The 14246-nt window shown below is 45.5% G+C and overlaps 1 protein-coding gene across 4 annotated transcripts in view; it reads right to left on the bottom strand.

The window, feature by feature from the left end:
• The window catches only part of BMP2K (BMP2 inducible kinase), a 164046-nt gene extending 150323 nt beyond the window's left edge, over positions 1 to 13723 (bottom strand). Inside the window, exons 1-2 of one of the 4 annotated variants that reach the window (XM_075606618.1) lie at positions 12983 to 13723; positions 12480 to 12625 (exon numbers count right to left, since the gene is read on the bottom strand). Coding sequence is in view for 2 of the 4 variants with exons in the window: in XM_075606614.1 (XP_075462729.1) it covers positions 11746 to 11911 (166 nt within the window). In the remaining 2 variants the exon portion in view is untranslated. Of the gene's footprint in view, positions 1 to 11745; positions 12626 to 12982 lie in introns of all 4 variants that reach the window. The other 3 variants (XM_075606614.1, XM_075606609.1, XM_075606622.1) reach the window with 3 other exon arrangements.
• Between the last annotated feature and the right edge of the window lie 523 nt (positions 13724 to 14246).

A 14246-nucleotide genomic window follows, 5' to 3' on the forward strand; every position in this document is an offset into this window, starting at 1 on the left:
ATCTACTTTGTAATTCGGCCTTCTTGCTGCCTCTTTTTACCACCACGGTATCTTGGTTCCTTTAAATAATACGTTAGGAATGTAGAACTGACTATACCAAGGAGTTTGTCGAATCTACAGGTCAATATAAAAACCAAAGAGATTTAAAGAAAATTATTTAATCTGTGCTATGGTCCAGCTTCAGTGCAGCGTCTTGGTCGTAAGTCAAGAAAGAACGTTCATGCACAGGATGGATGTTTGGCTTTTACTAAGCATAGGGTGCTGGAAAACATTTACAGCTGCAGCATCACGTCTGGCAGTCAGACCATAAGGTAGTGGATAATAAAAGTATATATTTACGTAACCAAATGTGTAGACACATGTAAAACTAGAACAATTCCCAAGTTAGAGCATATAGGACCCTGAGGTCACTTTCCAACACAGGTTTGCAAGATCACTTAAGCATCCTTGTCACAGAAGACCATTTAGGTTCACTCCTCAGACAAGTGTTAGGATGGGACTGCAGATGTTCCCAGAACTTTGCTTTGCCTGAAAGTGAACTATAGCATCGGATCGATTCAAATTATTGTTGTTTATTTGTAAAGTGCCAACATATTCCAGCGCGCTGTACAGCGGTGGTATAAATTACATAAACAGAATGACATACAAAATAAGGATAAACAAGCACAAACAGATGCAAAAGGTAAAGAGTGCCCTGATTGCGAAAGCTTAAAATCTATAAGCTGCAGGTGCACAGACCTGGCGCCACCACACAGAAAGCCCCATTGAAGATAATGGGGCTTTCTGGGCGATAGTGCCAGATCGGCACTATCGCAGCTGACTGCAACGCAGCACACTGTGCAAACGTTGATGTTACGGCTTCCCACTGGCCTGACACGTTGGCAGCCATTTTGATTCCCCTGGAGGGAGATTTAAACCCGGTTACGTCTCAGGAGCCGTGGAGTCCCTGAAACTCACAAATAGCGTGGTCCAGATCCTGCTGGTTTAAGCAATGCTGTCCTGAAAAAGTATCAAAGTGGCTGCAACGGAAGTAGGCCCATTTGGCAGGAGTGAGCTACAACAACAGTACCCTGCTGCATACACCAAAGACAATAAATATACTGAAAGAATTGCTCTGTAAGACAAAAAGCATTGCGAGTTGGCAAATTAGGATGCAAAGGCAGAGGTGTTTCATAGAACAGTCTATTTTCATGTTGCATTTGCAATCTACGGGTGAGTGATATCCTCATATTTTACTAATGCCTCGCAGCGCTCCCAGATGTTAATTATTTCTAACTCAACTCTCTAGGTGGGTGGGAAATGAAAGTGGGAATCAAATGATATCAGGCACAGGAACAAAACAGTGTTTTCATGCTTGAAATATGAGCCATTGATTACACCCCACATATTCATTTTCCTATTCATACATCACATCTTCCTCTAAATGTGGCTTATTAGAAATGCAAAGAATTGCTAGACTTGCCTGAAGACATCATAATGAGAGTACAGCGCCAGCCGAGTCATGTAGTCTTAAAAGTACAATCACAGGAACGCAAGAAAGTAGGTCTTTTTTTGACATTTTTTATCAGAACCGGGAACTTCTCGGTCAATACTGTATTATTACCAGACATTATTCCAGGACTCCCACAGGATTCCGATATAATAACGATTTCAATGCGTGTCCTCTTTGAGATAGAAAAATGGACAATGGCAACTTCATTTCAGACCGTTTATAATGGGGACGTTAGCGGAACACATTTACATTCCAAGAACCAGAACACCAATACCGTCTGACTTTCCAGTAAGGCAGTCGCCCTGATACCAGCAAGAAAATAATCATTTAATAGCTTAGAAATATGTTCATGCACCCAGGAGACACGCCATGTTAAGATACTGTCAAATAAACTATATGTACAGTACTTTATATCTATCTATACAGGCAGTCCCCGGTATCCGACGTTCCGCTTACCGATGAACGCGTTATCCGACGTCGCACAATGCAGTCTCCGGACACATTGTCCGATGCCGAATTCGCATTTCCGACAGTCACCGCCGCCGATTAACATTGGACCCGCTTTCCGAGGCTTCGTTAAGCGACGGTGGTTTGCGGGACGCATTCCGTCGGATAACCGAGGACCCACTGTATTGCAAATTTAAAAATACAATGAACAAAAAATACAGGTCAAGTTTTCAGGATAACCCAGCCCAGGATAGATGGCTCAATCAGTGGCTCAGTCTTTGAGCTGAAGCAGGGATATTCTGAAAACCTGACCTGTTGGTAGCTCTTGAGGACTGGAGTTGGCCACCCTGATATATATGAATCAACTCTATTTTCTCTATATATATTTGTGTATATTATTGTGTTTTATACATTTGGTGACATTATCTTTGCAGGGGATTCTCCTCTCTAGCCTGTTTTTTTGGGGGGGAGGGGGGGTTTAGACAAATAGCATTGCTGCTTTAAACCTTTTCACAATGGCTTCTGCAAAAGAACATTTGGCTCATCCTGTGATGGAAAAGAGAGACAAAATCTTATTAGTCTGGATGCTGTCGCAGAAATGAAATAAATCAAGTTAAAAAAACTAATTGAAATAGAAAACTCTTTTATAAACGCTCAAATTACACAAAACGATGTTAGCCTATAAAACGTTTATAAAAAAGGCTGGAGCATTTCTATCTCTTCCAACGTTTCTGTTGCGGAATGCTCCTGCTTGCAATGACCTTCCAGTTTCAATGCTTATAGCATTTTTCTCCTCGATCAATAGAAAAATAAAAAAACAATAAGGTTAACTAATGTTCCACCGGCAGCAGTAGAATCCATATTGCGTACATGCAGAACCTACCAACCCAAAGTAGCTGCAATGCATTGATTATACAGCATAAAGGCCTCTGTGCTTCCCAACAATGGTGATTGGGGCAACTTAATTTAAAAAATACATGGGGCAAGTACAATGTGCAAAGAAAACCCTGACACACACACAAGTGAAAGTAGTCAAACATAATTTAGTGAACTGCTATCATTAATGCCAATGTTTCCATTGGATAACAGCTCATCCTTCTGGAATAAACAGGCTCCTCTTGAAGAGACGGGGTTTAATATGATCATGTCCAGTTCACTCATTATTATTAACTGCCAATGTTTGTGTGCCGGGACCTTCACTGGACTATCCATGTTACAGCAATCCTAAGGACTTTGGTGGTGTGATACCCTGCATCGGAGATTGTCAAATCTGCACGGTTAACGATGCACTAATGTCCACTTACTTGCATTGTTGCATTGTTAATTCTGCGTTACTCCACTTTTAACCAAATTCAGAAGAGAACAACTAAAAAGCATAAAAAATAATCATAAAACTCCTGGAGGATTTAACAATGACATATGTGATCAGGATGAAAAAAGTGAAAGTAAAGGCAATTCGTACAACAACAAAAAATGTGAAAATGCACCATTAGGGAAGGGAATCTCTTACTCTATTAATTCATCTAAAACATGTACAGTATAGTTTCACAATTGATAGTATCAACATGCAATCTGAGATCTGATGTATTGTAAGGAACCCAAACCCCTCTAATAGCGTCTGATATCAGATGCATTGACGGAACCCCAACCCTCTCTAATAACGAGTCTGAGATCAGATGAATCATAATTAACGCCAACCCTCTCTAATAGCGTGTCTGAGATCAGATGCATTGTAAGGCCTGGGACATAGTGGCCTTGAAGCTCGCTGAGGCGCGCTCCTGCTCTGCCTCGCCTGCTGAAAATGATGCTTTTCCTGTCCTTGCAGGCGAGGCAGTGAGCGCGCTCAGGGGGTGGGGCGGGGGCAGAGCGAAGGCGTGCCAGGAGGCGGAGCGGGAGGCGGGGCTAGTCCCCCGCTCCCATTGGATGGGAGCGGTCACGTGACCGCTCCTCCGCTTCCCCGAGCGGCAAATTTCAAACTTGGGTGTCTGTTCCAAGTTTCTCAGCCTCCGCACGCATCAGCGCGCATGCGGAGGGAGAAACTATAGCCGCGCTGATTACAGATGCAGGGGCTTTGTGCATCTCTTCAGCGCGGCTCAGCCCGCCTCAGCGACGCTGAATGTACTATGTCCTAGGCCTAAGAAACCCCAACCCTCTCTAATAGCAAGTCTGAGATCAGATGCATTGTAAGGAACCCCAACCCTGTCTAATAGCGCGTCTGAGATCAGATGCATTGTAAATTCTTCTGCATTTGGTACAATTTGCAAATGGCCTGAATATTGCAGGGAACCCTTTAGGGATACACGAGGAACCCTGGTTGAAAAACCCAGAGTTAGATGTAACTGCTGCGGCCAAGTTTATTCGAGCATTTGCCCGTTCTTGGCCGCAGCAGTAGCCTGGCGCGCGCCCGAGGGTGACGTGCGCGCGCCGAAGCAGCGGAAGAGCGCCCTCCGATCGGGGCGCTCTCCCTACCACTGCCGGGTCCGCCGGGTCCCCTGGAACCCCCTGCCGCCGTCCCCCACATCGCGGGACACCAGGGCTCCCTCGCCGAGGGGCGGCCACTAGCAAGCCGGGAAATCTCCCGGCTTGCGGATCTGGCCGCACTGCAATTAAGTGTGTCGGCAGTGTAATGTTATAACAGCCTTTTTCATGCCTTTACCCACATCATGTTTTTTGTATCTTTTCATTGTAAATGGCAGCATTTTCTAAATATCAGTCTGTAAATGTATAGTCTTATATATAAAACACGCTACTGTTTGTAAAAGAAATGAAGCATCTTTGATTAAATAATAACATTCTGATTTCTAATAAGAATTAAATAGAAAGAAAGCACAATAACAGTGCCAAGCACCAGGTTTTGATTTGTGTGTTACAAGACTTTCTTAGGCACCAGTGCTTCAAATACATGAGGTGTCCTTCTTCGCTTAACTATTGATTATAGTCGGGAACCCATCTCTGAAGTTTACAATTGAATGGAACATGGAAGTCTCCAGGACTAGCAGCCATAAACATGAGCAAAACTGCAACGTGGAAGGGACCATTTTTCTCAGAATCCTCTTGACCTTGAGAAAGGGTTTCTTTCCATAATATATATATGTAGTTCTCATGTCAGCGTCAAGTTAAAGCTGCAGTTCAAGCTGCCGTTTAAAAAAACAAATATATACATATATTTTTCCCATTCAATATGTGCATCAATACAAATCTGCACACTGACAAGTGATTATCTAAGCTGCAGATCGATCCGTTCTCCTGTAATCGATCACTTGCTCTGGGGTTATTTAATTCAGTTCTTGCACAGCATTCTGGGCAATGTAGTCCTGGAATATGATTGACTGGACAACTACTAGATACAACTGGTGCACTGCTAGAGAGAGGGCAGTGTTCAAGAGCCAGAGCCAATCAGAAGGGGAAGGGGGCTGTCACTTTGGAAATGCTTCCTACATTAGAAACATTAAAAATGTCTTTAAAACATTTTTTTTTAAATGCTACAAGTATTTTCTCATAGTACAGAACTGATCTATTAAAAAAAAACACACACATGTAGGATATTGCTTGAACTGCTGCTTTAATGCTGCAGTCCAAGCAATATCCTAACGTGTTTAAAACTTTTTTTTTTTAAATCAGTTCTGTACAATGAGAAAATACTTGTAGCATATTCTTTTAAACAACTCAAACATTTTTAATGCATTATAATGTAACAAGCATTTTTTTGTTTCTATTGCAACCATTTACAAAGTCACACCCCCTTCCTCTTTCTGAAACAGGCTCTTGCACACCCCTTTTTCAGCCCTGCCCTCTCTCTAGCAGTACACCAATTGTATCTAGTGACTGCCTGGTCAGATGATTTTCCCCACAGAACTTTGCATCTTTGGTCCTCTTCTACTGCACGTACAGCCATTTAGTGAACCCCCAGTGCCGAATCTTCGCTGATTGATCATAGAAGAGCGGATCAATCAGCAACATAGCTAACTAGAGGCGGCCTCTAAGGATCCTGTAATTTGTACTTGGCGCATGTGCACGGACATGCACGCGCAACTGCACTCGCACACAGTATGATCTCAGCCTTATACATTATATTTAAAGACATTGCATTAAAGATAACATATGTTAGGTCAAGTCCATAGTCCGCGCGACCGCGGTACCAAGGCAGACAAAATAATTTGATTTTGTCGTGCGACGGCCGGGTCACGTGAGCGGTTCAGCCAATGAGGGCGAACCGCTCACGTGACTTCACGGGCACGCCTCCGACACGCCTCCCCGTTGCGTCTCCTCTTCCACATCCCACGGATCGCCTCTGCAGCAGACACGCGCGCCGCCATCCGCTCCGTTGCACGCCTGCACCAGGGCCTTGGCCTTATAGGTATATGGAACCGTTACAGACAAGATTAAAATGTGAGACAGCTTTAATTTGAAAAGAACTTAGACTGGAGGCGTTACAATGCAGGGCTTACTTAAGTATGTCCCTCTTCTCCATGCTGTCACCATATACTGCAGCAGAAGACATACAAGACGCGGTTTGCATAGGGGGATATTCTATTAGCTGCGAGTTGTGCACATCCCTGTGGAAAGAGCCCTTTCTGCTCGGATGTGCAGGTTTTGCTATTCTGTAAGCCCTTTACGCATGTTTAAACTGTGTGAGAAAGGCTTATTAAGAAGCGGGTTCTTTCCAGAGTTGCAAATTCAAGCAGCAACTCGCTGAACTTCTTCCTACCTCAAAAAAGGATAACCTGATTCAAATAATTTTTACTCGCCACTTCTAGGCTGGAGAGATTGCCTCAATACATGCAGAATTGAATCATTACAAGCCACACAGCCTATTTTAGCACTGTTGAGTGTGTACTTAATTAATATGCCTGATTAACTATTCTCTAGTAATGTATGTACTGTATGTACTGTACAGTACTGGCTAACGTCTGATGTACATTGCTGAAAACATTTGAACCCCTATATAATTATTACACACAAATACCTTCAAATGAACTACCAGGGCCACATGACAACGCCTGATTGTCTCATTAAATGGCCGACGGCCTGATTCAAGAGCACAATGCCTAATTTGATGCCTATTTAAACCCCCATTTTATGAGCTTCATTTTTATTTAAAAAAATATAAATACTGTACATGGGGCATAATAAAGTCGTAATCATTGGGAACGGTCTCTTTTTGGATAATACTGCAATTATCATCTTTCATACCTCTATAGCTAAGAATGTTATCAAAACATATATCAGGCAATATTATTTGTTAAAATATGGAGCATACATGTATACAGTATATTATATTGTTTATTATATATTGCAGGTTGCACACTAGCTATGAAGAAGCTACTATCCACAACTTTGGACATCATGAACAGTTTGCATACGCCATTTAAACATAAGGTAAACAAATAAGTATTGCTATTTCCCTTCATCTTAAAAAGTTATTATTTAATGTTATTGGTGAATTAAGCACTTTCTTAAAAGGCAATGTCATATTTTGGGACTGTGGAGGTGCAAATAACTCATTATTTCAGTGATCGATTTCAGTTTGGTTGTCCTGTTGATTTTTTTTATACACATTTTTAGGACTCGAGGATTTAGATTTTATGAGCATCTCTAAATATAAAACTTTTCACTAACTAAAATACAAACTTAAATGTATTTTCAGAAATATTTGTTTTAATCATCTTATTTCTAATGTTGAAAGTTATGTTAAGGCCGCGATAAATAAAAACAAGGTACGACCCATGTGGATTGGCTGTTTAAAGCATCAGCCCCGGAGATACTTTTGTCGTGTTTCCCGAGATACTTAACAGTTTAGGGGGTGCCGGAATCTCTGCGCAGTTTAAAGCTCCCGCATCATGTGGACCAATAGGAAGCTACAAGGGATGATGTCACAGCCTCCTATTGGCCTGCAGGACATTTAAGCCGATAGCCAACATTGATAGTCTTTACTAGCCCTGTCTGGACTGCTACCGGCACCAGCTTCCGAGGTAAGTATCTCGGGAAGCAGGTGGTGCCCAGAGCTGAAATTAAAGTGGTTCAGCTCCGGAGACCCCCTGCTTCAAAACCTTTCTTTTTTAAACACACACCACAAAAAAAACAGAAAAATGTTGCCACGACTGCTGCTTTAACCGTGCGGAGTGTCCATTTTAATAGACGTGATGTGTTGATACAGGAAACGGCTGGTTGCCAAATGTTATTTAATTACTTATAACCATGTCAAAATGTGCAGTTTGACAAGGACAAACTCAAAGCTACTAGAATATCCCCCATTGTGTACTACTGTAGCTGTGCCAGTGATGCATCCTACAGTAAGTAGCACTGTGCTCTTCAGCTCGTATAGTACTACACTTCATCAGTATAAAGGCATTCCTGGTTTAAGGACACGCACTTTAAATACACTCGCGAGTAAGGACATATTTTCAATAGCACCATACCCCTGTGTCTGTACGCTCGCTTCGTGAGTACGGACTCTTATTCTGCCCTGCAGACCGCCGTGGTAGTGAAGCGCTGATTCCCCTCGCCCAATAGGCAAACGGCAGCTTGCGCATGCGCCTGTCAGCACGTCCTGAACAGCAATAGCGACTCCCTACCTGTACCGAAGGATCGATCATTGGAAAAAAGGTGGTGCTTCACTTTAAGTACATTTTCGCTTTACATACATGCCCTGGACGCATTGCGTACGTTATTGCGGGGCATGCCTGTAAAAGCAAAGTCAGGGTTGTTTTATCTCACCCATAGGCTGGGACCATGGTACCGCAGACCGGGCGGACACGTCCGCACGCTGAGCAAACAGACTGCCCTAAGGCAGTGTTCGTATCCATTTGGCGTGCGGGAGCGTGCGCACGGATGCGGGAAGGGGCGTGCGTTGCACAAGAAATCCGTTGAAACGGATTTCTTGGCGTGACAGGCCAGTCACGTGAGCGGCTCGCCCAATGAGGGTGAACCAGCTCCGTGACGCTATAGGCACGCCCCCAGAGCACACCCCCCACGGCCCGGCACGGCCCGGCGACCATGCCTAGGGAAAGCATCCGCTTTCCCACAGCCTCCGCACGGGCGAAGGCACCATGGCCCGGGCCTAAGGCTGCATCCCCGCTGGCGCTGACCGCGCTCATGCTTGAGAGTTGGTGACGTCACCAACTCTCAAAGCAAGAGCGCAGGGTGTCCTGTCTAATTTTACAAGCGGGAGCGGGGGGCATGGGTCAGGGCTATTTCTGTGTGTAATGTGTGTGTTTGTGTGTGACTGTGTGTGTGTGACTGTGTTATGTGTGCACTTACCTCTGCTGAGTGCGCTTCAATCTCAAATTGTTTTGTCTCCCCAAGCGCCGAGCTTGGGAGAGCGTACTGTAGTGCCGACGAGTATTGTAAAACAAATCTGGGGCAATCGCCAACAAGACCCAGGTACGTTCTGGGTACATCCTGGGTACACTACCGACACGTTTTATCCAAGCACGGCTAGCACCGCAAGCCGGGGGATGCCCCGGCGTGCTAGCCGCACTAGTCATCGGGTGCCTGCGCCCCCTGCACGCGCGTCCAGGGCTCCCCGAGGGAGCCCTGGTGTCCCGCGATGTGGGGGACGGCGGCAGGGGGTTCCGGGGGACCCGGCGGACCCGGCATCGGGAGAGAGAGCGCCCCGATCGGAGGGCGCTCCTCCGCTGCTTCGGCGCGCGCCCGGCACCCTCCGGCGCGCGCCAGGTTACTGCTGCGGCCGAGAACGGGCAAATGCTCGAATAAACTCGGCCGCAGCAGTACATGCTGCAACATTTCAGTGACATTTCTGCAGACAGACTAATGGCCCATCGGATTAACAGCAGGGGTCCCTGGCAGTCCCATTCAAACTGAATGGGACAGCCAGGGACCCTTGCTGTGTTACTCCGACGGGCCATTAGTCTCTGCAGAAATGTCACTGAAATGTTACAGCATGTACCCAGCATGTACCTGGGTCTTGTTGGTGATAGCCCCAGATTTTCCATGGCAAGTTTAAGGCAAGTTTTAGAATACTCGTCGGCGCACCTGTATGTGCCCGTGCGCGGGGACGTCAGAATTCACATTGCAAGAAGGAACCTCGGCGCGCTCAGCGCTAGCGGGGACGCAGCCTTAGGTGTTTTATAATAAACTGATAGCAAATAGAGAAAGGGGTGCATGCTGGGATAAAAAACTGATAGCAAATAGAAAAAGGGGTGCATGCTGGGATAAAAAAGTGATAATTTTATAATAAACAACTGAAGTGGCCATTTCACCTAAGGTTTATATGGATATGTCACACCAACCTCCTCTCTCTGCACTCACAGTAAACTCCCCCCCCCCCCCTCGCTGTGTTAAATCTTAGAAACTTAGAATCGAGATCTATTTGCTCTGAGTTTTACACTTACTAAGTCTTGTCAAACTAAAGTAGGATAGAAGTGATACATTTAATAGCTAACTAATAGTTCAAAAGAGTGTAAGATTCCGAGACCACAAAAGGACCCTTCTTTACTTTTTTCATCTACAGTAAATATATCTTCATGAAGGGTGGCCCTGAAAGCTTGCACACGTTTGAACCAAAATTAGCTATTAACTTCTACCTTACTTTTCTTTGTCTATTCTATGAGCTAACATGGTGCCATCCTCTATTTGTATGGCTATCTTTAATGACATGGTGCCATGCAGGTACATAGCGCTTTACAGGAGTAATACACGTGACATAACATTATAACACATAATGGGAAGAAGCGCTTCAGACATAAAACAATAGGAAAAGGAGTCCCTGACCGAAGAGCTTTATTGGTGTCATTCTTGACAGAGATTCTGGCCGCAGGTAAAAAGGGTAAAGGGACAGATTGACAAGCAATTTTTGATACACTCCTACTATAATGTGTGCCCAGTAATAACTCCCTAACAAGTCCTAAAGTCCTCTGATAACACAATGTTGGGCAAAATAACTAGTCACAACTTACGTGACTTGGTTGGGAAGTGGTTTTCTGTCCCTTAAACCGGATAATAATGTCAGATATATGTTTGATAGATTACAATATTGCAAACCACGTTTTATCCCATAACCATGCGACAATGCTGTCCCAGATGACATTAACTCAGTTTTGAGCTGCGTGGAAATATATAAAAGTCATTTCGAGAAAAGACATTTTTGTTTCAACTGATATACCCTAAAAAAAAAAAAAAAAACTCCCGAACCAAACTTTCCAACTGTGAGGGGAAAGAAGCAAGATTGTGTTATCTATACTAGCAACAGGAAGAGGGAATAATCACACAGCTGTGCCCTGGGAGAGGGAATTCATATGATGTGTACTGTGTAATTCTCCTTGTTCTATATCCCAGACCTCAATGTCAATATACACCGATGTAAACCTGTGAGTTGTGCTGGACAACACTTACCTGTGTACTGCGCTCAGTGACATATACCTGTCAATCAATACATGAAGTATGACTGTATAGTACGCAGAAAAATGTCTGCATACTGGATAGTGACATATGCCAGTGTGCTTTCCAAAACAACGTATGCCTGCATACTGTGTACAGCGTTGTACACATATACTATGGCATATACTGGTTTATGTCTGTGAACTGTGCCGATTGCCCGTGTGCGAGGCACAGCTAACGTATACCTATACAGTATGTAGAATGACAAATTCCTGTGTATTGCGTCTTGAAAGCATTTAAGTCCACTTCAGCCAGCTTGTTAACTTAACTGTAAAATCGTACAATTATTTTGATATTGTCATTTTAGCACTTAGCCATGTGCGCATTAGCAGAATACACACACACAGCAAATACTTGGGCCAAAGAGCCCGCAATCTAATTTCCATGAAACAGTAAAGGTACATTACCTTCTGCCACAAGCTCTTCCACTGTGACCTGGTAGCGCCCAATGGTGAAACCTCTACCCACGATCACCCCTCCGCTGGCAGAGGTGCCCGAGGATCCTGCACACAGACTGGATCCCCCTCCTCCGCCGCCGCTCTCTGACTTGGGCATCCGAGAAAACTTCTTCATGGCGCTGTCACGTTCTCCAGCACCCACAGGAAACAGCAGCAGTAGCACCCTGAGTGTGAGGGCACCGAGGCTGGCGCAATGTCTCACACACCAGGGGGACAGCCAGTCACAATGAAAATGTCACACACACACACAAATGGGTTACAAACACACACATGCAGCAATAGCCACACATACACAGACAATGGTCAATAACACTGACTGTGAGACAGGAAAGCAGCAGCACAAAGGCAGGTCACTAACACACTCATGCACATACAGTGCAGGGCAATGCAAATTCACACAGCAGGGCACCAAACTGCAACAGAGAAGTGCCACATACAAAGCAATATTGCACTCACATTTGGGATTAAGGCATGCAGGATACACACACAAAGGCTGCAGCATGCATACACACAGGGCTAAAATCTGCACACCAGACAATGTCCCATCATCTCTCCTCCACCCAGGGTGTTAACACAATGTCACACACAGGACACCCATCTGTCACACACACAGCGCTGCTGAGCAGCGTGTAGCTGTGCTGCTCCCCTTTGCCTCTTGCCCTGGCCCCTCTGCTGGGCACTACCTAGTAGTTGATGTTGTTGTTGGTTCTGAGGTTGTTGAAGTGCTGGAAACGGAAGAGGAGAATCCGAAGTTCATCCATGCAGAGGCCAAAAACCTCCTCCTGCTGCTGCTGCTGGTGCCAGCTCCTCCTCCTGCCCGCCCAGGAAACTGACAGCAAGGGAGGGGAGGCAGAGAGAAAGGGAGATGCATGTACACGTAATGTACAGAGAAGGGGAAGTATTCAAATATAACAGGGAGAGAGAGAGGCAGTGAAGCATGTACATATAAGTGTACAGAGAGAACAGAGAGCGAGAGGAAAGCATGCATTTATAAGTGTACAGAGAGAGAGGGGGAAGCATATACAGTATAAGTACAGAGAGGGAAGCATGCATATACAGTATAAGTACAGAGAGGGAGGGAAGCATGCATATATATATGTAACCCATGTCCCCCAACCCCCCCCAGACACAGATAGCATATCTAGGGTGTAGTGAGGGCTGGCTACATGTACTTGGTGGTGCATACCTGCGTGGAACAGGAGGGCCGGAGTCTCCCGCGGTGGTATTGGGGACAACAGAACAGGCTTCTGGGGTAATGGCCTTCAGTCTTTAGTGGTGCAGCGCCTCCATTCTCTATAAGCCCCAGGGATATGGGGTAGGACCCTTACAGACAAAGAACCCTGGTCCCAGGGTGAATGCTCCAGAACTCACACACAGTCTTGTGTAAAACAGCAGCAATGTCTTTATTCTTCGGTAACACAGTGAGGTAGTGCACAGCAGTTCATGCAAAGAGTAGTTCATAGAAACCGTGCTCCCAAGGTACAGGCGTCTCTTTCCTCTCCTTCCCTCCAGATGTATGCTTCCCAACAGGATGGGCTGAATGGGGCCTCAATACCCCTGCCTCCACCCCACAGGGTAGGCCCTAGGAGTGAGGCTAGATATCCTTCCCCTCACCCCCTAAATAGGGTGAGGGGCAGTGGTCCACCTCTATAGTCCTGTCCGCTCTACTCAGAGGGGCTCTGAGGTCTCTCCTACAAATATCACTCTCACGTGGAACAAGGCCTCTCAGGTCAGGCATGCGCTCTGCTGGGTCTTACTACACTTCAGACCAGCACTCTCCTCCGCTCCAGGACATCACTCCACATCTCCCTCCAGGCTCTCCACAGACTGCCAGTCCTGACACTCTGCTCTCCAGACTCTGCTCCAGCTCAGACTGACATCCTCACAGAGCTGAGCATTCTGAACTGCCACCTCTTTCTCTCAGCTCTCACTCAACTCGCAGCACGAACTGACAGAACCAACTGACTCAGACACACACAGGACAGCCCACTAAATAGAGTCAGCCCTGCCCCTCATGATGTCAGCAGTACCTCCCCTTTGTCTAGGCCTGCACAGAGTCAGGGGGCCCACCTCCATCACTCCAGGCAGGGCTTGAAGGGGGGAAAACCCATGGTTACTACTGGCGCCTGCCCTTACCAGGGCTTACTCCAGTAGGAGAAGGATAAGTAGCCCGCTCTTACTTACAGGGGCTACATATAAGTGTACAGAGAGAGGGAAGCACGCATATATAAGTATACAGAGAGAGGCAGGGAAGCATGCATATATAAGTATACAGAGAGAGAGAGAGGCAGGGAAGCATGTATAAATAAGTGTACAGAGAGAGGGAAGCATGTATATACTGTATAAGTGTACAGAGAGAGGGAAGCATGTATATACTGTATAAGTGTACAGAGAGAGGGAAGCATGCATACTGTATATCAGTGTACAGAGAGAGAGGGACATTTGCATAT

Source organism: Ascaphus truei, chromosome 1 (assembly GCF_040206685.1).
Source record: "Ascaphus truei isolate aAscTru1 chromosome 1, aAscTru1.hap1, whole genome shotgun sequence".
NCBI classification, from domain to species: Eukaryota; Metazoa; Chordata; class Amphibia; order Anura; family Ascaphidae; genus Ascaphus; species Ascaphus truei.